This window comes from Centroberyx affinis, unplaced genomic scaffold, assembly GCF_046629955.1.
Source record: "Centroberyx affinis isolate AG114_WGS23_722 - 3 ecotype Tasmania unplaced genomic scaffold, CSIRO-AGI_Caff_v1 ptg000718l_1, whole genome shotgun sequence".
In the NCBI taxonomy this organism is placed as follows: domain Eukaryota; kingdom Metazoa; phylum Chordata; class Actinopteri; order Beryciformes; family Berycidae; genus Centroberyx; species Centroberyx affinis.
In genome coordinates, this window is record NW_027279335.1 from 317,794 (window position 1) to 343,312 (window position 25,519).

The 25,519-nt window shown below is 45.1% G+C and overlaps 1 protein-coding gene across 1 annotated transcript in view; it reads right to left on the reverse strand.

Moving 5' to 3' along the window:
• cdh23 (cadherin-related 23) overlaps positions 1-24,957 on the reverse strand; it is a 164,996-nt gene extending 140,039 nt beyond the window's left edge. The window contains exons 1-3 of the mRNA XM_071519622.1: positions 24,871-24,957; positions 14,798-14,891; positions 11,726-11,800 (exon numbers count right to left, since the gene is read on the reverse strand). Coding sequence (XP_071375723.1) covers positions 11,726-11,800; positions 14,798-14,882 — 160 coding nt within the window. The 5' untranslated portion in view covers positions 14,883-14,891; positions 24,871-24,957. The remainder of the gene's footprint in view (positions 1-11,725; positions 11,801-14,797; positions 14,892-24,870) is intronic.
• Positions 24,958-25,519: the final 562 nt, after the last annotated feature.

Consider the following 25,519-nt stretch of genomic DNA (forward strand, 5'->3'; position numbering starts at 1 on the left):
CTTCCCTCCCTCCCTCCGTCCCTCTATCTCCTCCATCCCTCCTTTCCTCCCGCCCTCTGTTCTCTGTTTTGTTTCCCTTCGGAGCGCTGTCTCTTTCTTCTGCTGTTATCAGAAGTGACCCTCTGTTTCCCGAGAGACAGAAGGATAGATGGGAGGGAGAGGGAAAGGGAGAGAAAGAGAGAGAGAGAGAGAGAGAGAGAGGACAGACAGAGATAGATGAAGAAGGGCAGCAAGGGTGGGATGGTCAGTCTCCGAAGAGTGAGGCTGATGTAGCCCGAAAATGTGCTCTAGCTGACCAGTGGAAGACTGCAATGCAGACATGCTAGAGTGTATAGTGTGTGTGTGAGAGATAGACAGAGAGAGAAAGAGAGAGAAGAGAGAAAGAGAGAGAGAGAGAGAGGGAGGGAGGGAAAGAGTGGAGTGGGGGGGTGAAGGGTAGTAAATATGTGTGTCCAGATTGTTTGCTCCTCTGCCGCCTAACTCTGATGTCCGGCCGCCTCCACTGCGGTGTTTTTGATCCCCTAACACGCCACACTTGTTTTATGGATTATAAATGAACTCATTATCTGCAGCGCTCATTAGCTTCAGGTCCTAATTAGCCAAAATGAATATTGTTTCCTGATAAAGACATTGGCAGTGGCAAATTGGCAATTGACCTTCTTGGCCAATCTGGAGAGAGGGACGGAGCGAAGGGGGGGCGGGGAGGGAAAGGGGGGGGGGGGGGAAGGGAGGTGAGTAGGAGAGCTGGAAGAGGCAATGACAGCTGGTCTGGTTGATCAGCTCTGGACTCATATCTCTCTCTCTCTCCCTCTCTCTCTCTCTCTCTCTACCCCTCTCTCTTTTTCTGTCTCGCACACACACACACACACACTCTCTCTCTCTCTCTCCCCCAAAGACCAGCTCCTCGAGCAGACCGACTGCATTCCCATCACCCATCATCGAAGAACCATGACGCGGTTGGGTCAGAGACGAACAGGGTATATACTGGCAACTCCGTATTCTGTGTGTAAGAGTGTGTGTGTGTGTGTGTGTGCGTGCGTGTGTGCCGTGTGTATCGGCGCGGATAAACAGCGCGCAGGAATCGGCAGACGAAGAACAGTTAGAGAAACCACAGTATCTCACACACACAATGGCTGACAGGAGAAAAGCCTGGGATTTGTCAGCAATTGGAGCTTCTCACTGGAGACAAACTACTGCACGGGGAAACAAATAGAAGAGAGAAAGAGATAAAGAACAAGAATATGTGTGAGGGAGAGGAGAGAGGACAGACAGCCTGGCTTACTGCTGAAAAAAATGAGCCGTGCTTCTAAGGAGGCCTGTTAAATGTCAAACACCTTCTCGGCTGTGAGATAAGAGAGAGGAGTTCAATTATGCTTTGCTCTCTCCAGCTCACCATTCTGCTGGTATGCAAAACCACACACACACACACACACACAAGATACAGAGACACACATGCCTTCCCAGCAACATATCACTGTGCCTACAGAAAACATGCACAGATACAGAAGACTGATACATAGCCTACTCAGTAAACTGAATGTATAAAGAGATAGTAATTGCAGATACCGACTTGACAAAATCATTATCTGTGCTGAATAGGCCACACTTAAATTAGCTGGCAATGAAAGGTGACATACCGAGAGCACAGTAAGAAAGTATCCAGGGAGAGAGAGAGAGAGAGAGAGAGAGAGAGAGAGGGAGAGAGAGAGAGAGATTTCAGAGCTGATCAACCAGACCAGCTGTCATTGCCTCTTCCAGCTCTCCTACTCACCTGTGTAAGTGAGTGAGATTGTTCTAGACCAACAGAGAGAGGGAGTGCAAGTGCGAGGGAGGCACCGGTAAACAAAAGCAAGCAGATTTGAGCCACAGACCGGTCTGTAAGTAGGGGACAGTGAGTGCAGGCACCCCACTTGTCAATTAATCCTATCTGGCACCAGCATGCTGGCCTTTATGAGAACAAATGTCAGCTTTCAAGACAAGGACGAGATAACCTTTCTTCATAGAATGCACAGCAGCCTCAGACGACTAAAGCTGATATTACACTGCATGCTCCTAATATAACTAAACTGATCCAGGATGCCATTTGGACTTTAATACATTGGCTGAATCCTGAGCAAATGCTCAGGATGCCCTCTCATCAAATGTGTACACGTATGTGCATTTCAGAGGAATATGCACAAGAACAACAAAACTGTCACTACCTCACCTTACAACCAAGGTGCATAAATGAAGCAAGAGGGAGAACAAATTCAGCTACTGTAGTCTTGGACAACAATGGATGCTGTACACAAAACCCCACGCATTCTGGCAGAAAGTCTTTGTGGACTTGCACCAGTCAGAAAACAAGTTGCATGTCAAAGGTCAATGTCCAGGAGTCAATGAGTCACATGCAAAGAAATAAATTCATCACAACACTAGCACTGTGAGGAATATGGTGATTGAAGTGCTCCAAATATGGGTTCCCACTCTCAGTAGGAAATCATTTTCCAAGTCGTTTTCACGACATTACACGCTCCCCAGTATGAGATTTTTTGAAATATAGCTTCTAAATGCTCATTTCTAGGGGCCTTTGAGACCTGTAACCTTCTGATGTTCCAGGACCATTTAGAGTTTTCCATGACATTTCATTTTTCATTTTCTCATTTTACACATATTCTATGGGATTGGAAAAATAGTTCTTAAATTTCTAGGTTTTGCAGATTGTGTGGAAATCCTTTCATGTGCATAAATACCTTTACACATTCCAAGAAATTCACAGGTGCTGTGTAGCAAACAAACAGCGGCGACACATTCGCACTTGAGTCACAAGACCATCGGGCGCACGTGTGCATATCTTCAAACGGACACACAAACAAAATCCAACTGACACGCGCACACAGGCATGCAAGCAACACACACACACACACACACACACACACGCACACACACACATTCCGCCACCCCACCCCACCCCGCTCCTACAGCTTCCCTGCAGTGGAGCAGAGAGAGGTGGTCGCTGATGTGAAACATCAATTTCCAGGTTAGCTGCTCTGCGTGGCTCAGGTAGGTATCAGCCGTGACCCACCTGGGCCAGATAAGCAGCTGGAGGAGGCTGATCTGCCACCCAGCAATGCACCCCTCACTACTGGAGAATGGGGTAGCGCGGGCACACACATACATACACACACTCACACACACAAACAAACAAACAGTGAACCCTGGGACAATGCATAAAAAGGGGGAAATGGGGAAAAAGGAATACAGCAATCATATATTTATTGTTATTAACTGATATTAAATGCATGGTGTTGTGTTTGAAAATCCTGAATTTCTCCTGATAAGTGCTAGAATATGACATGCCTGATATACACATGCATGCACACATGCACACAACACACACACACACACACATATAAATAAACAAACAGGAATGATGCTAAAAAATAATGGAAATGGTGGAAAAAAAATAAACAGGAAAACAAGAATCGGCATTTGAAATTGCTGGTGTTGTTTTTGAAAATCCTGACTTTCTCCTGGTAAGTGCTAGAAAATTACATCCCTGACACACATTTTAGTTATTTAGCTGACACTATTATCCAGAGCAATTATGAATGAGTGAGCAGGTAATGGGTTCAGTGTCTTGCTCAGTGACACTTCACCTTCTGATAACGGGGCGGTCTCTTTAACCACCAACCTACACTGCCTCACATACACATACACGGACACAGACGGAATGCCCAGTCAGTGTCACATGCATATATATATATATATATATATATATATATATATATATATATATGTACACTGACTGGGCATTCCTGTTTTTATTTGAACCCCAGCTTCACTTGTGACCCGACAGTGTGCTGCCTATATGTGTATCAGTGTGTGAGAAGCCAGCCTCTAGCGGTCAGGTAATCTAACCGCTGCCTCCATCACAGTGACGCCTGTCAGCTCAGCGCTGGGCGCCTTGGCAGCGCTGCTCACCTGGTGTCGCGCCACACTCCCACAGACACTTTCAATTAACTTTTACAACCCAGAGAAATATCACACACAGCCAGCAGCTAGACAACACGCTTCCCCCCTCACTGTCTCTGTCTCTCTTTCTCGCTCTCTATCAGGCCACATCTCTGTCGCACACAGGGAAATTTGAAAAGCACGGGACACAGGACAATGGAGAAAGTTTCTGTCTTTTCCAGGAACAGTGAGAGACATCAGCAGGGTGTGAGGACAAGGCTGAGGCATGAGATAGCATCTCTACAGAAAACCTATACGGCTCTTGCATAACATGTTGGACTGTGCAGCTGAAACTGAAGACCGGGCTCAACAGGAGAGCGTGTCTATCCATCTATCTCTCACGTGTTTGAGTGCTTGTTTTAGAGCTGGACTACACTGGCATCCTAAAATGCGGAGTGTAACAGCCCTAAGTTCTGAGGCAACCTAAAACAATTCTTGTTAAGAGTCTCATGTAAAAATATCCATCTTAACAATTCATTTAACTTAGTATTGAGTCTTAAAATTGTATTTTTCTTGAAACAAGTGAAATAATCTGCCACTGGGATGAGATAATTCCACTTGTTTCCAATGCAAATCAACATCATGAATTGTTTTGAATCGGATTTTCCTGATACTAGCCTTATTCTGCCTTGTTTCCTAGAAATTTCCTGAAACAAGTGAAACTGCGTTGGAAAATAAGTGGAATTGTCTCACACCGCTGCCAGAATTTTTCACTTGTTTTAAGAAAAAATATATATATATATATTTTAAGACTGAACAGGGGACTAAATTACTTGTTAAGATGAACATTTTTTTGCAGTGCAGGCAGAAAAGCAAGAGTGAAAGTCAGAGAGCCGGGAAGAAAAATAGAGCCGTGGAAAGCGGAAGACGGACGCGAGGAACGCTTAGCATTTGTTAAAGAGTCTGAGGCAATGTTGCAGCGAGGGGCCGGGCTGTTGCGAGCGTTTGCATGGGCCATACTAACACTAACACGTCACGTGCAGGGTAAGTGCAGACAATATAGCGCAGCACAGCGTCATGATGGATGGTGTGTTTGCAGACGCCGCTGAACCGTGGAACCCATTATTTCCTGGGAGAGAGAGGGGGGAGGTGGGGGGGCGGGGGGTGTTAGGGGGGGGAGATGGGAGAGGAGAGGAGGAGGAAGGGGAGAGCAAGACACCACAGGGGAGAGATAAGGGATGATTGACTAAACCAAAACAGAGGTCCCTCATGGATGGCAGTCTGCTGGCATTATTGGGAAGCCATGGTGGCAGTCAATGCTGCAGCTCAGTGACAGCAGAGAGCTGTCGGGAAAAGTAAGGAGATCAAGTGTATCCCCTTCCCAGAGTGAGGTAGGCGAGGACTCTTCCAAAAAACTTCCAGTCATTAAGAATATCTCTCCGGAAGCGTCGGGAATGATCTCCCGCTGAGATCAGGTGGTTCTAACCTCAACAGAGGGGAATGCTTCACTTCTGCGTCTGGGAGATAGGATTTATAGAACCGAGACACACACACACTCGCGAACGCAGTCGCTCTCGCTCACGCACGCCGTGCATATCCGCCAACTCAAACTCACAAACAGTGACAGATACCACGGCGCTTGCCAGAGAGGCAGAAAGGACACACACATTGCATTCCAATTTGGCTAAATGAGGACTGAATGTGGGAGCGTAAACAGACCTCTGCGCTGCCCTGCTGACAGTCAGACAGTGGCAAATATCTGCAGAGTGTGCCCCGCAGAACAGGCAGGCCTGGATACCGGCCAGCATCCCAAAAACACTGATTCAACTCTCCGAGGAGCTGCCCCGCTCTGCCCCCTTCTTCTTCTCCTGACAATACCCTGATTACCCTTTCATTTTATCACTGCTCATCTTTCTTCATTCCTCTTTTTCTGCCTCTGTTCCTGCTCTGGATTATCTGGTCTGTAGAGGCAGAGGGCAGGACAAGTGTACACTGGGAAAAATATCCATCGTAACAACTCATTTAGTCTAGTATCGAGTCTTGGAAGTCTTATAAGTCTTAAACAATCTGCCAGTGGGGTGAGACCATTTCAGATGTTTCGCATGCAAATCGACTTGTTTCAAGAATTTTCTCCATAAAGTGACATTATTTTGATACTAGTAGATCAGTGTATGTGTGCCTATGTATATTTGCAGTGTGTGCACATGTGTGTAAGTGCAGTCTCTGTGCATGTGTGTGTGTGTGTGTGTGTGTGTGTGGAGTAGACATGTTTGCTTGCAAAGTCAAGTCGAGTAAAGCCCACTGAGGTGAGTGTCCATTGCCAGCCTGCACTTCTCTCACCAAGACAAGGAAAAAAAGCATGTAAAGTGTAAATTGTGTGCTTTGAGAAGTTGGACTCGCCAGCGGACATGCTGTCAAAAAACTATAAGAGCTGTCTGCGGCTGTACATAAATAAATCAATACTAAAAACTACAGCGTTGACCATTAGCCGCTGCGTATGTCTGGCAGACAAAAACACAGGGCAGTTTGGAAGGGGATCAGCACGGTGGTGAAAATGTGTCAGAGTTAAAAGAGAATCAACAAGAGATCCGATGCAGCAGAGTGCAGTTGAGACAGAGAAAGGGGAAAGGGGTTTGTGTGAATGAGTCACATCTCAGCATGTACTGTGGAGACTCCACTGACACAGCAGCCCAGAGCCAAAGGAAGAAGGAGACCATGCACATGCTTGGGTATACTCCTCCAGAGTGCTGTGTAAATCAGCTGGTCGGTCAGTGATTTGCACCGGGAGAGCGGGCCAGGAAGGGAGGCATCACTCTCCGGTCCAGTAATGGCCTGACCAATCATTTGAGCAGCAGCAGCAGAAGCAGCGCTGGAGTGCCTTTATCTCCAGCCAAGTGTCACTGACGGGGAGTCAAATCTGGATTTCCCAACACCAAACACACAAACCACTAGACTAGGAGGAAAACCTGTAGTCTTCACCATTACACATATACTGTATGTTCCTTCACTGATTGCCATGGGAAGCCCATGAGCTAATTAAGAGTGCAACTCTCCTCAGATTCTGAAACCAGTGAACCAAGGCATGAACCTGTGATGTCAGCAAGAGGAAAGAGGGTGGAAAAGAGACTGACTTTGGACTCATAGGATGTTTTATATCCAAATGATTGTTACTGCATTGTCTTGCCAACAATTATGTTAGCAAATCAAACCTGAATATTGCCACTGTATCCACAATTCAGTCTCTGTTCACAGTGAATGGAGCAACTTCGGGATTTGTCGGTGAATAACATCACTGAGAGGATCTTAGCTCTGTGGGCTCTTTGTAAAAGACGTTTAAAAATCAATACAGCGCTGTCCATGATCAAAGCAATAACATACTGGATGTGAATGTCGGTACGGTTTAAAAGGTCTGTCTCCTTTTGCATATAGGCTTCCACATTAGGAAGCCATTGCCCTAATCAACCTCCAGTACACAAGGAGATAAAGAGGCACTCACATTAGCGCACCATCGTTCTACTATCACTGCCAATAGCTATGAATACATTTATTTATTTGAGCGTAGGCAAGCCAATACTGTCAATACAATAGTGAAATAGAAACGCAGAGGCAGAGTAAGAGAGACAGACTATCGTATTTGTGTGTGTGTGTGTGTGTGTGTGTGCGCGTGTGGAGAGGGGGGGGGGGACTGAGAGCCACAATGTAACAGCCATAGTTAATGCAGAGTGGGCTAGGCAGCCGACAGAAGGGAATTGGCTGGTGAGAGTGTACACAGACATTATCAACACGTTTAGGGGGAAGGCTTTAATAAGTCGTTCCCTTCGGCTACTTCCTGCTCCTTAATTATTATTGAATTAGGAAAGCCATGGAGCTAATTAAAAGTGCAAGGTATTTACTGTGGCAGTAGAAGAATGTGAGGGAGCAGAAGAGAGGGGTGGAAGAGAAAGGGAGAGAGAGAGAGCGAGCGAGGAAGTTAAGAGGAGGAGAGTGAGAGAGCGAAAGAGAGACAGGAAGAGAGGGAAAGAGCGAGATGTCTAGTGGATATTTTTTATTGACATATATACTGTATATATATATCGACATAAACTGAGCGTCTTGGTATTTGTAGATAGGCACTTCTACAGGTTTTTGCTCAGAATGGTTTAAAAAGTTTGTAAAGATGAAGAAACTTGTTGTGGTTATTAATAAAACAAAAGGGAGAACGGTGTTTGAAGAGCCCAGCCTCTGGAAGCACATGTGACCCTGCTGGTCTTAGACTGGATCCTGCCAGAGCCTTTTCTCCTGTGCTGCTCTAAGCCCCTTCAGCCTTCTCACTGTCTCAACAAAGAAAACAACACTAAGGGGAGTGAATCTGGCTGTATACAATAATTCATACCTTGCGATTTTTTTTTATGATGTTAGCCTAGGCCAAACTTTTAAATTTAATCAGACACCGAAGCCTTATGCTCAATTGGCATAAACTACAAGACATGCACAAATCATCCCAGCAGAGTGCGGAAGTTTCTTATTTTGAACAAATGTTGTGTTCTCTCCACAAGTTAATTAGTCAGTAGAGAGCTTAATCTGCCGAATCAGGGCAAAGTGGATTAGGAGATGAGAGCGTTTAATCAAAGTGTTCTCTCACTCTAATTACACATCCCATTTCCTGACACAACACACTGTTATCTGCCACTGCATTTAGACATCAGCTCCTCCGTTTAGCCAAACCCCAATGAGGGCATGATCCCAGTGCTCGGGAGTGACAAAAATGCATGAAATATAAACACACGCAGGCGTGCCCACACCAAACACACATGTGCACTGGCACAGTATACACCAAGGCGTACACACACACCCACACGTATGTGCGCACACACCCACACAAACACATGCAGGGGCGCACACGTACACACACAGACACACAAACACTCTGTGAACTGAGATGAACAGAGAGAGGAATTTATTCTTAACACCATATGAAATATTCTTTTTGTAAATCTAAAATGAGATGATCTGAGGCTTTATCATACCTTTGTGGTGCATAGCACACTAAAATAGCTTAATTACACATTGCAAGTGTCATACATGCCAACAAGGACTATAGCTTCCTCTTGGGTTCAGCCTCATCCGCATCTCTTGTGCTTGCCAGCATGATAGACAGCTTCACTGTCAATTGAGCCAAATCAAAACTGCACTTGACTCAGGGGTGAAGGATAGTATTTACACCAGAGGTGTGAATTCTGAGTGAATGGGGGACTTCTCCTACTGTGTTACACATGACTCTGCAATACACATACACTGTATGTGTGCAGCATCTCTCCTACACCATGTCCCGACTCCTGAGCCGGACCCCTTGCTGGTGAGAAGGGGAGAGGAGGGGATGAAGCCTCAGATCAAATATCCATGCTGTGGTTGGATGTGTTCCCTCATCTCTCTGATAAATAATCATGTGCTCTGCCAGCCACACAGGGCCATGGCTACGGGCTCTGAGGCCTACATCAGCCTTCCAACTGCAGTCACTGATCTGCTGCCCAGACAAGGTGGGTGTGGGCGTCGATGTGGGTATGGGTGTGTGTGTGTGTGTGCGTTTGTGCAGACCATTTCAAACTAGGATACCTGCTCCGCCCATGCTTCCCATAAATGTCCTCCTGTGCATGCGTCACACATGCGGCTATATAACAAACTGGTTCCTGGGTTTCACTTCACACGTCCAGCTCACATGTACCCCATGCTGTTACATCATCACCGGGATTTAGCCCTGCAACCGCCATGGTAACTGAATATGACCAATCACTCAGTTACTGTGGAAACCTGATCACCGGGTTGAAGTCATGCAGTTTGGCTTTCAGAGAATCAGACAGCGGCTCATTTAGGCTGTTCATCAAAGCTATGGTGAAATAATGGCCAAATGAAGTATGGGGCGAGGTATGGCGTTTTGAATATGATTAAGTTGCCTCTTTTGTTCCCTAAAAGCCCAATTTAACAACTCTTTATTCACTGCACAATCTTTTCGCTGAACCTTGAGATGAGAAAATATGTATTTTTAATATGCCCTTTATTCAAATCAACAGTAAGAGCGTTGTCGGCATTGAAACCACTGTTGGGCTAGTCTCCTGAGCCGGTGCGTTGGATATCAAGTAGATGTGACTTTTGGGGGTGAAAAGGACATTGTGCTACCCTATGGCACCTGAAATCCTCTACTCACATGACACACATACACACACACACATACACATACTTAACAAACCCTGTCTCCATAGCTTGATTCAGTGTGCCTGTGTGTATGTACTGGAGGGCCTCCCGGACGAGGACATCTGCTGAGCTAATAAACAATAATCTTGACAAATTGTCACTGTCCAATCACTCAGCCCGCCCTCATCATCACACCACTGAATAAGCCATCACAGGCCGGGTCGGGGACATGACTGACGGCTCTCTGGACCAATGGAGGGGGGTTGCTGGACTGAAGCCCAGCTGCCTGAGGAGAGGACACAGTGATTCATGGCCAGAGGGCAACCTGGAGAGATTGGTTAGGGAAATGAGCAGCACCACCCACAAACACATCCATGCCCTTGGCTGGTTAGAAGACCAGCTGACTGACTGAAGGATGGCTTACGGCCAGAAACAGCTTGGTACTGTCGGACGGAGAGGCCAAAGCAGACAACGATGAGATCAATGAGGTTAAGGAGGAGGAGGATGGTGTTGTGATGGGATGATGATGTACTGTAGGCTCAGCGGGTTACTGTGACCTTTACTTTTCCTGACTCCAATACAAAGTGTAGTAAAGCAAAACAGACAACAAAGACGATGATGATGTGGAGGAGGATGACGGTGATTAGTGATGGAAGCTTGGTGGCGTATTATGACCTTTGCTTTTCCTGACTCCAATAGAAAGTGTAAAAAAACAAGAAAACAACACATTATAGGTTGTGTGTACCAGCGCAATGTAACCCCTGACCCACACCCACACACACACCAACAGACACAGACACACAACACACAGCTTTCATTCTGAGGGTGTAGACATGGATAAGTGAGCGCTCCAAGACTCAGACTACGAGTGCAGACAGACTGGCAGAGGGTAAAGGTCACGTGATAAAAAAACAAACTCCTAGGAAATCAATCCAATATAAAGGATTTTAATTCCGAGCCACAGACAACCTCAGAAGATGATGAAAAGCCAGACATCTCCAAATTGCCCTGTCAATCACTGCAACCAACAAAAATGACAAAAAATAAATAAGAGGGGGAATAATAGACCCAGGAGGAAACGGATTCAACCATATCTGGCTTTCATACCGTAAACCCCAAAGTCCCCCAACAGCTGTGGGGCATGACGTCCAGGCAAGCCTGAAATAACATTGAGATATCACATCTAGAGGAACTCTTTCATCCAGACATCAGCACCAGGACGTGAGATATCCAAAGCATCCAGGGTTTCTGTGGCTTTTGCGTCAGCTATACATCAGACAGACTCCCAGAATCGCTCAGACGACCAGGCTTCAGGGATTCCTTCTCATCACACACACACACACACACACACACACGCGCACACGCACACGCACACACAAACGGATATATATACAAACACACACACACACGCCCTGATAGAGGGCATCCATTGCTATCTCCTTTTATGACGTTTTTCTTTACTTGCTCTTTTCTCTCTCTCTGTTTATATTTGAGTAATACAGAGGACAGACTATTGCTGAGCAGTAAACAAGTTGACACAGCCATCAACAAAGACAGCTTAACTTTCTTCAAACCATCTAAATACATCAAACAGAGCATGCCGACACACTCTGCGGAGACTCACCGACAGCCGCATTCTCATAGATGAGAAGGTAGGACTGGAAGAAGTAGTTCTCGAAGCGCGGAGGCTGGTTGGTGGCTGTGATGGAGAGAAGAGGAAGAGAGGTGGATCACATTAGGTCCCCATACTATCTATTACGGTCTCTGTGATTTTAAAAAAATATTGTTAAGGTAATAATCGCTGACATTTCTAAATGTCATCATCTGACGTCTTCTAGCGACTTTTTGAGCAGCCGATAGCCACTTTCCTTTGGAGGAGAGTTGGCAACACTGCAGGAAAGTGAGTTTTGACAGAGAGAAATCTCAGCACCTGCCCAAGTAATTGTTGAGTCATTGTTGGTATTGATCAAATCAACAACAATTAACCCCCCCCGCATATACATTATGGTCATTTTGTGCAATGGAACAGTAAAAATCTTATAATTGCCCTTTTAAAATTAAAAATGCAAGTGTTTCACAGATTACCACATTAAGAAGCACTTTGCAGTCAGGATAAAAACACTGTTAATAGAAAGCATCAATTAAACAAGGAAGATAATGCTGCTGTCATGAGAAAAAGCTTCTAACTCCAGGTTTCTTTAACATGAATTATTCGGTTCACATGTCCTGTTTTAGGTAGAGCGAGTTGTATGCCTCTGCTGTCAACAAAACCCATTCAACATCCATGATCAATTTTCAAAAGTGCATGGATGTAGATCTGAAAATAATAAATTCTTGTAAAGCTGACTTTTTGAAGATACAAGATTTTGACATCTGACAGCAGTAATAAAGCCAGTTTTAAAAAGAGATGCATTCCCTGCAGCTGTTGCATGTCCAGTCATATTCAGCATGTACAGAGTATATGTACTTCTGTATTTCCAGGGAAGAAATTACGAGCACGGCCATATTGATTTCTTCGTGCGGTATAGGGAAGATGTTCCTGCTGATTAACAGAATACCACACAATTGAATCCCCATTAAGGGTTAATAGCTGGAAATTAGTGGCACGTGCGCACGCCTCCGCTGTGTCTGGGCCTGTGTCTGCCGTGTCAGAGGGCAGCGGGATACAAGCTGTTTTGTTGGGGCAGATCAGGAACAAAGCTGATGCTCTTTGATCAGCCGAGCGGGGAGGAGGGACACGGAGACACCGGAGAGAGAGAAAGGGGGAGGCCGGCCTGTTTGAAGTGCGAGCGTTTGATAGAGTGAATCGGTCCTTTGAACGCGGGAGCCTCTCGTTCGCACGGTCCTCGGCAGAAGATGCTCGTCGCCGTCTTGCCAACGTGGCTCTTAGCGGGTGCCAGGAACACGGAGCGTGCTTCGCAGAGGAGGGGTGGTGGGGGGAGGGAGGGAGGGAGGGAGGGAGGGAGGGGGTGTAGTTAACAAGCTCCCATCCATACCTGCAGCTTAATTACCGTGAGGCATCGCGTTGAAGCCCGGCCGGCGGAATGAGGATAGATTACACCCTGAAAATAATCACAGTAGTGATCATCCCTCCCATTTGCTGGAGCAGGGAGGTAATGCTCAAGAGGAGCGCAGGGTCAGTGTGCTAATGGGTTAGTTAGAGAAAGCAAGGGGGAGGGAGACAGAGAGAGAGAGAGAGAGGGAGGGAGGGAGGGAGGGACAGAGGTTCAGGCCAGAAAGATGTGGTAATAGACAGAGAAGGCAAACAAGGTGCGAGGGGAGAACGAGGGGCGAGGGGCAAGAGGGTGGAGGCCTCCGGAGAGAAAAGCCCTTGATAAACTCATTGTGGGTGATGGAAAGAGGTTGTGGCATTCACTTAATAACTTTCCCCGCCGCTTCGGCACTGTGTGTGATTGGAGGTGTCTCCTGCCTGTCACAGCGAGACTGTTACCGTGACTTTCCACAGCATCGAAGCACTCTCACTCTCTGTCTGTCTGTCTGTCCGTCTCTCTGTGTCTTTCCAACACTCACAAAGACACACTCAGCAAGCAGACAAATCTTTTAAAGTGGTTCTTTGGCTGGAGAATAATGCCAGACAGACAAAAGGGGGAAGACAAAAAAGGGAGTGCAAGGATGAAGGAATGACAGGATAAAACTGTAGGGAAAGAAAAAAAAAAGAAATAGCACATGAATAGGGGCTGAAAGGAAAAGGCGTGGAAGTCAAGAAATAGTGAGGGAAAGCGCGAGGTGTAGAAGGTAAGAGACAGAAAGATGAAAAAGTCTTTTAGGGTTTTGATTATCAAGGATGAAGAGGAGGTTGTACAGGTATTGTAAAACTCCTATTAAAAACCTGCTATCAAATCTCTTACAGTAGCCTGGGAGGTCTTCACATTTTGGAAGGTTTTCTTTTTTTTCCTTACTGCTGTAGTTGTAGGTCTGGGGGATACTGACAAAATCAAATATCACAATATTTTTGACTCAATACCTCGATATCGATAATGTGACGATATTTTGAGAACGACTATTCGTGCTTTCAGAAGATATTTACACATGAGAAAAATTTGAGAAACAACCATTAGTAGACTAATGTGGATATTATGGCGAAGCAGGTAGAGGCATTCATTGTTCATTTCACTCTAGAATGCTAGAACAGTCAAATAAGTTCAGAAAATTGTATAACTGTAAAAGATAACTATAACGCAGCTTTTAAGACCAGGAAAAGACTAAATTTACGCTATATCACGATATTACGATAACCAAAATCCCAGAGAATCTCTAGTCTTACTGTATATCACGATATTAATATTATATCAATATTTCACCCAACTCACCCATGCATTTGGTTGACAAAGGTAGTTTTTAATGATGAATGCTGATGCCACACTGATATTTTTGAAGCCTTTATTTATTCAGGGAAAGTTGACAGACTGATGCATGCTCTGTTTCAGCAACACCCTGCTTCACATTCACACAGTTGCACACAATGCCCAGTACAACCATAGCCGTCCACTGAGCAGCTACACAGGAATAATTGGAATATAAACTGAAATATAAGCACTGTACCGTTTATGTTCACTGTATACATTATTCAGCATAAAGGCCTTTCTCTTATAATGGCCTGTCACAAACAAAAACGCCTGGTCTTTGTTTGTTGGTCTAGGTTTTCCCATATTTATTCTTGATAGTAGGTACTCACCTTCACAGAAAGGGTGGAGAATGAGGAAGGGAAGGAGGAGCTTGGCCAATGTCATCCTGCCGCCTAAACCCACGCTCCACGACATCACCTGCACCTGCACAAAGAACACACACACACACACACACACACACACACACACACCCAGAGAGAGAGAGAGGATACAGTCACAAGTGTTTGGTTAGTTGATTACCCACGTTACAGTTTTAATCTCCAGTCGCTGTCTGTCATGTAATGTCCTAAGAGAATTCAGCTCGTTTATGTTAGGTGATTACCATTTAAGCGAGTGGGAGATGTGATCAGTATAATTACACGGCAGGGAAAAAGGATACTCTGTATGCTTAAAGCAGGTGTGGGGGGTTTGATGAAGGCGAATTCGCAGCAACAGCTCATTTACACACTGTTTAATAGCCATAATCAAGACGTCGAGTGTTAATTGTCTGATGAAAATTCAGTGTCTGGTGCAATGCAAAAAGGAAAAGCAAAGTGTAAGTGGTATTTGCGAGGCGCTCGTCTGGCGCAGCTTCACTGAGCCAACTGTAAGGTCGAAATTAATGACGCATAATCACACTTAATACGGGGAGGACATAATTAAGCTAATTATAGCGTTTTGATGGCTGTGGATGTTTGTTTACTGGTATTTACTGTCAATGTCACTGGGTGGAGGGGGACGAAGCTTCTGCGCACACCTCCAATCGACTGTAAATGGCTGCCATGCTTTGTCACTGACTCTACACATATACTGTATACAGACAAACATGCAGCAAGGAAGGCAGGCTTACAGTGATGTTTGCTTTGGTAAGCCTGTACCTAGGTGACATGTTGGCGGGTGTGTATTGGTCTGCTGCCGCATGAGGGCTCCTGTCAACGGGTAGCTCAGCCAATTGTAGAAAACCCTCGCTGTCTTCCCTGAGATCAGCCCTTTCATAATTCATTACATCTCTCATGTCTCCCTCTCCCTCTTAGTCTATTTCTCTATCCGTTCCCTCCCTTTCCACTATCATCACCTGCCCCGGCGAGGCCTCACCGGCTAAACTCATTCGTTGACAATTTCATTTTGAGGCGTTATCTGTCTAAATTCTCCCTCTCTCCAAAAGCCACTATGTTTTTGGCTCACAGTAACACTCCCCCTGGCACGTGCGGAGACATAGTGCTGCTTGTCCGTCAGGCATCCGACAGCCAAACAGCAGAAAAAAAAGAGAAAATAAACTACAGAAACCCTGTGCGAGAAGCAGTAAAATACAATAAACATGGCGCTTTGTGTTGCTGCTTGCTGTCCCGTCACTGCGGTGCTGCTAGAGATATACGGTGTGTAGTGAATTCAATGCAGACAAAGCAGCTAAAATTTACAGGTGAAGAGAAAGAGAAGCATGGTAAAGAATGGCCTCTGTCATTTCTTACTGTATATATATATATATATATACAGTGTGTGTGTGTGTGTGTGTGTGTGTGCGCGCGTGTGTGCTTGTATAAGCTGTGCATGTGTGTCAGTTTAAATAGGCACATTTGTTTTCATTTGGATTCTTGTTTCCTCAGCATTATTCACTTCCTCTAACAATGCTGCCTGCACGGCTCTTTTCTGCTTCTTCTTTTTACTCCCTTCCTTCCTTCCTTCCTTCCTTCCTTGTATCTACCCATTCATCTCTCCTGCTGGGCCCTGAAGACCTTGTCTCCCTTTTCTCTTTGCCTCTCCCCCCTCGCTCCCCTCCCTCCCTCCCTGCTCTTCCCCATATAGCTGTGGTCCTCATAATGAGGACCATCATAACCGCTCAGTCGGTAACTCTGACAGAAACTTCAGAGTAAATCCACCGATAATGGCAGAACTTGAAACTGTCCACGCGACAACGGCGGCGGCGACAGACTACAGACGACCACAGCTCGTCCTCACCTGGAGGAACACTCACTCCCTCTAATCTCGTCTCCTACCGTCAGTATCATAAAGTTGGTATTACTGGGATAGCCTGGAGCACTTTCAAAGCCGCCAAATATATTCTTTGGATACACACTTTTTATCAGGCCCCGTAACTAAAACACAGCGCGCTAAAAGACCTCAGGGCAAAGTCTCAAAGTGCTCCCTGTGTTCTCCAGTAATGCTAGGGTAGGGCTGACCAGCTAGGACAAGGACAATCAATATAAACACATTCTTGGCTCTCCAGTCTGATAACAAATAAAAACATCGGGAGCGTGGTAAGGTCTGCTTGGGTTTGAATACTTATTGAGCTATTAGTCGATGTGTTTTCAGACTTTCAGATTGTTCAGAGTATCTGGTTATGGCTGTCATACTGGTTATTATTCAACACTGGTTCAAATATTCAATACACTGGTTTTGAGATGTCAAATTTGATGCCATTCCCAAAATGTTTTTTTTTTTTTTTTTTATCCCTTCTGTTGTTCAATGAAAATATATTTCATTAAGCCTTTTTCCTTTTTCTATGTATCATTTATACTATCTGCTTTTCTAAATAGAATCAGACCATGCGCTATTGATTTTCTCAGAAATAGAAATAGAAATGCCCACAGACTAATTGGATATTTGAGATGCCATTGAAAGAATCCATCATTTTGAAGCATTTTGATACAATCTGATGCCTCAAAATTGATAGTGGCACCAAAAATCTGTACAATACTGATATGTATCATTTTTCATTTCCCTGTTCTATTATTCAGTAGTATATGCTGGGTGGTGGTTTGTGATTTACCCATGGTCTTTACTTTGGCTGTATGCTCTCCCCTGCCATAGAGCCAGCTGATCTCTATCTCTCTCTCTCTCTCTCTTTCACTCTCTCTCTCTCACACACACACACACATCACACAGATGCAAACCCACACCAACTTACTCTACATATACTCGCGCAAACCTTATCCAGCGTCTTCACTAATCCTTCCACCAAATGCTAAAGGACATTTCTGAGATGACGGCTGGATGAGTGTGAGTGATGGATACTGGCTGAGACAGACGCGTTGAGTTTCAGAGCGCTGAGGCTACGGCCGAGGATACAACCAGCCGTCCTGCAGCAGCATCCTGCTCTCTGCCCTGTCCAGGATGCAGGGGGATACAATATTAAACATTCTCACATTGCACCCCCACAAGGCTACAGTTACACTGTACTAGTATGACTGCACTGAGGGCTCACACTGACCTAGTTATCTGTTGTATATGTAACCTGGATTCTGGAAAACTTCCCAGAAATTGCACCAATTCTTGACTGATTCCTGACTTTTGACTTACTATGCACTGCACTTTGGCTGCAGCTATTTTCTCAGAATATTCAGGTTAAGCAACGGCGAAGGGATAACATCGTGCACAGAGCAGCCGAGGTAAGATAATAAAAAAAGCAGGGGCACCTAGTGGTGGAGGTGAGTTAGTAATTAGTCTATAGGCAGGATCTAGCTTTAGATTTAGCTGAGCGCCTATGAGACAGACTGAGAGGTTGGCGAAGCAATCAGTCATGCCCGGGGCAATTACCCGCAGAGGACAGGGCTGAGCGGTGAGGTGGCCCTCGATGGTGCCCCCCCCACCCACCCCCCCCCCCACTGCAGCACCGTCCCTCTCCCTCATCTACATTGTCACTATCCATCTCTCCCTCACTTCCTTCACTCCCTCCTTCCCTCTGTCAAAGTCATTGCTTGTCTCCCGCTTACCCCCCACCCGCCACGACAACATCTCGTACCCATCTCTCGCTCTCTCCAGGCTTGTCTCTTTCTCTCTGCATTCCTTTCTGTTTTTTTTACTCTTTTTTTGCAAGTATTTGTTTTTCTCTCTCTCTCTCTCTCTTTCTCTCTCTCTCTCGCTCCCTCTCTCTCTCCGCCCTGTCTGTTCGAGGTCCTATTCATGTCGGCTCTTGTCTCTTCCTTTTTGGATTTACAACGAAACATCCTCGGCTTGTCCACTTGTGTATGTATGCTGCAGTCCTTGCAAACAATTTTAGTTTCGTTTCTCACATTTATGTATCACGCATTAGAAAATCGAATCTATTTCAAGTCCATTAAATCAAGTCTATTTTTTTACACCCTTTGCCAACAGGCCCGAGATCCTGCCCTGGACCCAGATTTAAAGGCAGGCTATTTCAAGCCTCCCAGAATGCCTATTAGGAACGCACACAGCTCCCACCGGGCAAAGCTTAGCCCGGCTGAGATCCAGGTCTGTTTATTGAGAGCTGCCGTCCTATAGCTTATCTGACAGTAATATGTGATTAAGGCAGTGTAAAGTGAAGAGTAATATCTGGACCCGCTGGGCTCTCTCCGGAGAGGCCAGCCTGCCCACACGGCTGTATCTCCCGGCCTACAGCACTCGATATTATTGATTACATGGCAATTGTGTCTGACTTGCCTTAACCTCAAAGACACCCTTCTCAGAGGGAGCGGCGGGCCTCAGCTGGCAGCCAAATCTGGATTATCACAGCAAATCAATGGCAGATTTCTGCCCGCCCTCTGTCCTCATGAAAAAGCCATCACTCATTAGCAGAGAGATCAGAGACAGATTAGGAGACATTTGGCTTTGTCAGGGAGGAGGGAGGGAGAGCGCTGCTCTGATGAGCTGAGTAATGTCTTCCTTCCTGCCCTCCCGATCTCTTCATCTCCAACATGACACACGCTGCTCTCCGAGAAAGCCTTACTCAGCAATCCTCACGCACATGACGAGAGCGCAATGTAAACGGGATGGCATCTGGACTGCACTGCAGGTAGCCCTTCACAAGAAGAAGTGGTAATCAAACTGGCATGGCACGTTGAAGCTCTGAGTAACTTGCTCAATTTGGTCAGGTGATGTATGAAATCGGTGGTGCCGCATAGTATTCCACATTCACGGCCAATCAGAAGTGCTTCCTCATCTTTAACACAAAGCTTGGGCGAACCTACCCAAAACCACTAAATCAGTCAAACGTTAATGAATTGACAAACATGACACGAGCGGCATCCATTTCGACGGAACTGAAGCAGGCTCCCGCTTGCTTTGCTTCTTCGGAGCGTAGTTGGACTGAAGCCTCCTCTCAATAAAAGATCACTAACTGACTCCCCGCCAGGCAAACAGAAGATAGGCGGCTATAGGACACATGCCAAGACAAACTCGGTTCTTCCACTGGAGCCGCTGCCTGCAACTTCTTTGATCCTATATGGACAGACTGAAAAAGCTCCACAAAACACTTTGGAAGAGAGAGGGCAGCTTACACAGGACCTGGGGAGACGGTAATTATCAGGAACAGGATGGGAGTGCTGCGAGGCGCCGTATTCCCAGCACCCTGTCACAAACGCTTGAGCAAGCACACCCCCCCCACCTCCCTCCCCCAAATACACACATACACACTCCGTCCACCGTAATGTGTGTGTGTGTGTGTGTGTGTGTGTGTGAGGGATTGGGGGGGGGGGGGGGGGGGGGGGGTGATCAGTGTAGCTTCAACTGGAACAAATAGTGGGAGAGAAGCCCTCTGCTAACCCCCCCTGTGCCACACACTGAGACACAGCTGGGTGAAACAGTCAACAGAATTTGTCAAGTGAATGCTGGTGAGCTTCTGTAATAATAAGAACAATAGAAAGAGACTGATGGTGCAGTGGTGGAGACAAACGGCTGATCCTCAACTGGGGTGTTCCTGCAGAAAAGTCAGCTACTGTACTCTCAGGGCTTCAATACTCTGCGCATACTGCTCAGGTAACAAGCTCATTTTTCACATACATGTTGGTAAACGGCAGATGCCATAAATTAAGCTGGTTAATTCCTATTCAAACAGATTAAGACAGTGATGATGTGAAAAGGCCATAATGCGTTTTATAATCATGTGCTAAAAGACCAGATATAATCGATTTACCATAGGCTATTTACTATATTTACTATATAAAACTATAATACTACTTGGACTGAAAAGACGATTGCCTCACAAATGGATTTCCATGTAAGCACAGTGGAGAGCCAACTTGTCTCACAATAAATGAGATTTAACATTCAAAACACAAAAGAAATCGAGGAATATAAAGGGGTCTAGTGAGCAACCAACCTTGCCTGCTGCTGCCACCTCCATTGTGCCTGAGTGCAGACTGACAAAACAATCTTAGCTCTCTGATTTTAGGCTTTTAGTGTTTCTGTGGAGAAACTGTGGTGAAAACATAATGATACACTCCATGACTTTTCCCCCTTGTCCTTCTACTGATAAAAAAGCACAGATCAATATGCTGTCATGCCTCACAACCCCTTTGTGTCCAACCCTCTACTTTCATGCTACTAAATCACAATATTTTGGGCTACATTCCTCTTTCACAATCTAGAAAGCCTATAACAACCATTAGGAAACAAAGAGACGTAATGTTAATCAATTCCCCCAAGGGATATTTTATAAGTATGGCACCAGCAGGCTATTCCTCTCAATGCCTTTTTGCCTCATCTCTACAATGGTCAGTGATTTGTCTTTCCTCTTCACTCAAATGTTATGCCAATGAACACATTTACAGCCTCTATAATGTGAACTGATCTGAGGTCTTCTCCTCAAATTCTGGTGTCGGTCTTAAAATGCCTGTTTCTTGGCCGAGCTTTCTTTTCACTTGGCCATTATCCGCTGCAATGAGCTTGGCGAAGCTGTCCCGGCGGAGGCCCGTGTGTATATCAGACAACATAAACACAGACAGCTGTGTCAGAGGGCACCCGATAGCCTGCGGAGACTCATTCATCTCCTTTGTCTCTCTCTTTGTTAGGGCCCAGTCATTCCACCCCAGCAACAGCCGCTGTAGTCTGTTTCTATCCCAGTTGACAGATCAAAACACACCATTTAGTAGCTCCTCTCCAGCACGGAGGACCTTTGCCTCTCAACACTTCACCTCTCTCCTCGTACAATCCCGCCTCCTATCTCACGTCTCCCCGCCCCTCCTTCCTCTCCCCCCGCCGCTTCAGCCCCACTCCAGGGCAGCGTTCCATGCGTAAATACCAACAACAAGGATTTGTCACACAACAAAGCTGCCATTAAATTGCTGTTTTGTTTGTCGTACATGGCACGGGTATTTCCAGGGGAGACCAGGATTCAGCATGATAAATACTACAGGCTTAGATATGAATCCCCAATATTTAAATAGCGAGAATTAAAAACCCCCTTTCCTTTCCTTCAGCAAATTTCAAATTCCTTCACTTCGTATTTTTTGTTACAATTGGACAGAAGTGAACACATAGCTAGCAATTGGACAAGACCGGGCTATTGAGGTTACAACTACCACTGTCAATGATCTGATCTGATCTAATGTGAGCCTACTCCACCAAATTCCATCCATAAGCAACGGAGGCATGCGAGAATTGATGGTCCACCTGTAATACAACTGGCTGGGCAGAATCATCTTCTCAGCCCTCCTCTCCTCTCCACCCTGTTTTCTTCAGTTCTGCCTGGCTGCCTTGGTTGATTTAATGACCACACACAGCAAGACCAGGAGAGAGAAGGAGGGAGAAAAAGGAAAGGTAGGAAACGTACAATACTCATAATCATAGGTATCAGGAATGTGATCATGGAGACCAAGAAACAGCTGGAAACGGGCAGGAAAACAGCAAGCTGACATCAGAAAGAGAATGGGGATTCTGTGTCCAAAGAAACTGATATCATTTGAAAAAAAATCAAAAGTACAAACTTGAAAAATCACATCCCTGAGTTATGGTTTCTTCAAAGCAGGCTTATAGACAATTCAGACGCTTTCACACCTCAATGCCAAGCCTTTCCCAATGGATCAACTTATATTACAGTTTTGACAGATGGGCTAGGCTGCGAGAATTATTTACAACACCGCGGGACAAAAAGGGAAGCTTCATTTCAATATCTACCACTTTTCCATACCCTCGATTACCCTCCCTCCCTCCCTCTTGCACTACTTTACCATTCTTCCAATTTTACAATACTTCCATCCCTTCTTGTTCTCATACACCGCTCTGCTCCGTCTCTGAGACCTCATAGGATAGTCCAGTAGAGTCACTGTATCTGCAATTCATTCCTCTATCCCTCATATTGGGTTTCATTTGAGCCTGTCAGTCAAGGTGCCTGTCAGATATGGAGCCTCCATTTCACCATCTTTTTTTCTTCCCTCTCGTATTCTGAATGGATTCAGTGAGAGTGACAGACACTCAGAAAGGGCAACTGTCAGAGGCGTGCTTTCCACACATAATGCATGAAAAACAGGAAAAAAAAAGAGAAATGAAGAGTAGCAATGCAATATTTCTCTTAAGCTTATCACATATATAATATAAAAAATCTGATTCCTTCAACTTCGAAATGGCGTATAAACAATCATTTCAAAGTAGTTCTGCAGCATCTGCTCCATCTCTCCATCCACCGCCACAGAGTTCTACTCATACACTGGTTGACCACAGTGGGGACGGCAGTGAACCTGCAACATGGGAGTATTGAGGCCAAAAGTTCAATGCAAAATCATTCATTCAACATGTATCCAAAAATAGGCATAACAAAGACCTTGGTGACAAAGAACTTATCTGTATCAAACCAGGAACCCAAGAATGTATTCAAAGGAAATTCATATTCAGCTGGGTTTAGAGGTTTAAAGCACGTCATTGTATGATCTGATAGGTTGGACACCATGATAACACGGAGATAGTTGATAGCCTTCGCTTGTACCGTTCAAGTCAACTCAACTGCCATGTCGCACGTGGAGGTCCAGCTTCAAGGGAATGCATGTTCCCTCAGAAATAAGAGCTTACCCCACCATCCACTAATCTGTGATGTCATATATGTTAACATAGAAAAAGGGGATTGTTACTGTGACAGTGTCCCACAGCATTTTCTGATTTAGGGATGGCAGAACTACAAAGATTTAAAGTTTGCTTCAATGTAAAAGTTTAGCTAAACATTGCAGTTTTTCACCTACAATCAATCAAAAAAAATGTGCCTGCACATGCTATATGAAAAATATGAAAAATACAATAAAAAAGCATCATCCAGACTTATTGATGGACATTAAAAAGTATACAAATTGGGACAATGATTACAATTAATCAGTCCTTTAATCATAATATGAGCATTTAATTAAGATAATTTTGGAACTGCAACTGTCTCTATAAAATTAATAATAATAATAATAATAATTGATTACATTTATATAGCGCTTTTCTAGGTACTCAAAGCGCTTCACATATGGGGGGGGGGGGGACTCAACTCATCCACCACCGAAGTGTAGCACCCACCTGGGTGGATATTGACTGGAGCTGAGATCATCCTACTAAGTTAAATTAACTTCAACAAAATAAAAAAAATCTGCATTATATGAGTCCACAAAGTCAAGCTCCTATCAGGTGTCTGTGGAGCAATTCCTGGCTGCAGACTACACCGGCTTGGCATCACAAATTTAAGAGTTTTGGTGCTCTTGTATCTATAGCTTCTGGAGGGTGTCCATGTCGGGAAACTACGACTAGGCTGTCCCAGGCCATTGGAATGACAGTTGAATTCTTAAATTGAGTGGTATTCCCCTTTAACCTGGCGCAGCGTCGCCGCTGCGTTCAGGTGACACATGAATAAATAAGTGCGCACCGCGGCGCTTCACAGCAGGCGCTGGCACCGGAGTCGCCAGGGCTACCTGAGATAATACAGAACACCTGACACCTCTATGCAAGCATGCACACTACACCACCTTTACTGACTGCTTAACCAATGTAACCTATGATGACACAACTGCACCAGTAGCATAGTAGCGACTGGACCATTAAAAAATAAAACATAAGTGGAGTGAAATAGTCTCGGATACTATTTTATTTTGCCTTAATAACCTCACTGTCTTCCCACTGAAATGTTCGCTCATGAAGATATTCTCCAGGCTATTAAAAACAAGTTCTAAAACTCTAAAACATTTTAATGAGTTCAAAACAAATTGCTACTGCATAACCATGCGCTAAACCAAACAAATTGGTCTGTTATTGCGTGTTATTGCGCGTAAAAGTGATGAATTACTGAATTACGCACAATTCCAGTGGGTAATAGTCAACTCCAAAATAATGGATAAACAGTAGCCTTTACGTGAAAACATCTTCTCTGACGCAGTTATTGCTCTAGCGCTGCTTCGTTTCCATCAACTCATTTCAGGATAATCATGTCATTATCATATTGTCCTACCTGCCTCGTCCGTGTCCGCCGGTGGCTCAGCGCCTTTAGATTCGATTGACTGTCCTGCTGTGATGTTACCAAGTGTCTGCTACTCTCTCTCCCTCTCCCTCTCTCTCTCCCCCCTCGCTCTCTTTCTCCCTCTCTCTCTAGTTGCTTTTACTCTATCACCACCAACGCCCTGGCCATTACAATTTTCACTTCCCAGTGTTCAGAACTTACTACTGCAAAATGCAGCAAGCCCATCGAAAACCTACACCTGTTTGGAGCTCCTGCATAATGTATAGTATTATTTCCCCACTCCTCCTCAACCTGGGTTGCATTCCTGCAATTCCTACACTGACAGGTGCAGCCCCAGCCTAGATATACAGTATGTTGTTCCATAGGCAGGCTATGAAGCAACATGCTTCTGTTTTGCTCCACTGTTTTTAAAGAACACTTCTGTCCACGCATGCAATTTTAAATTGGTTTCCATATCTTGTATTTGATGAAGGTTTAATTTATTGTGGCCTTTTTTTTTTATCAGAAAGTAAACATGGTGTGGTCCTGGTGAGTTTATGTCAGTGAAAAATGTAACATAATTAAGCTTAGATCTGTTGACAAATCATTTCCCAGCTTCATGTAAGAGGGTTGATCTCACATATGTTTGTGGAGAGATTAA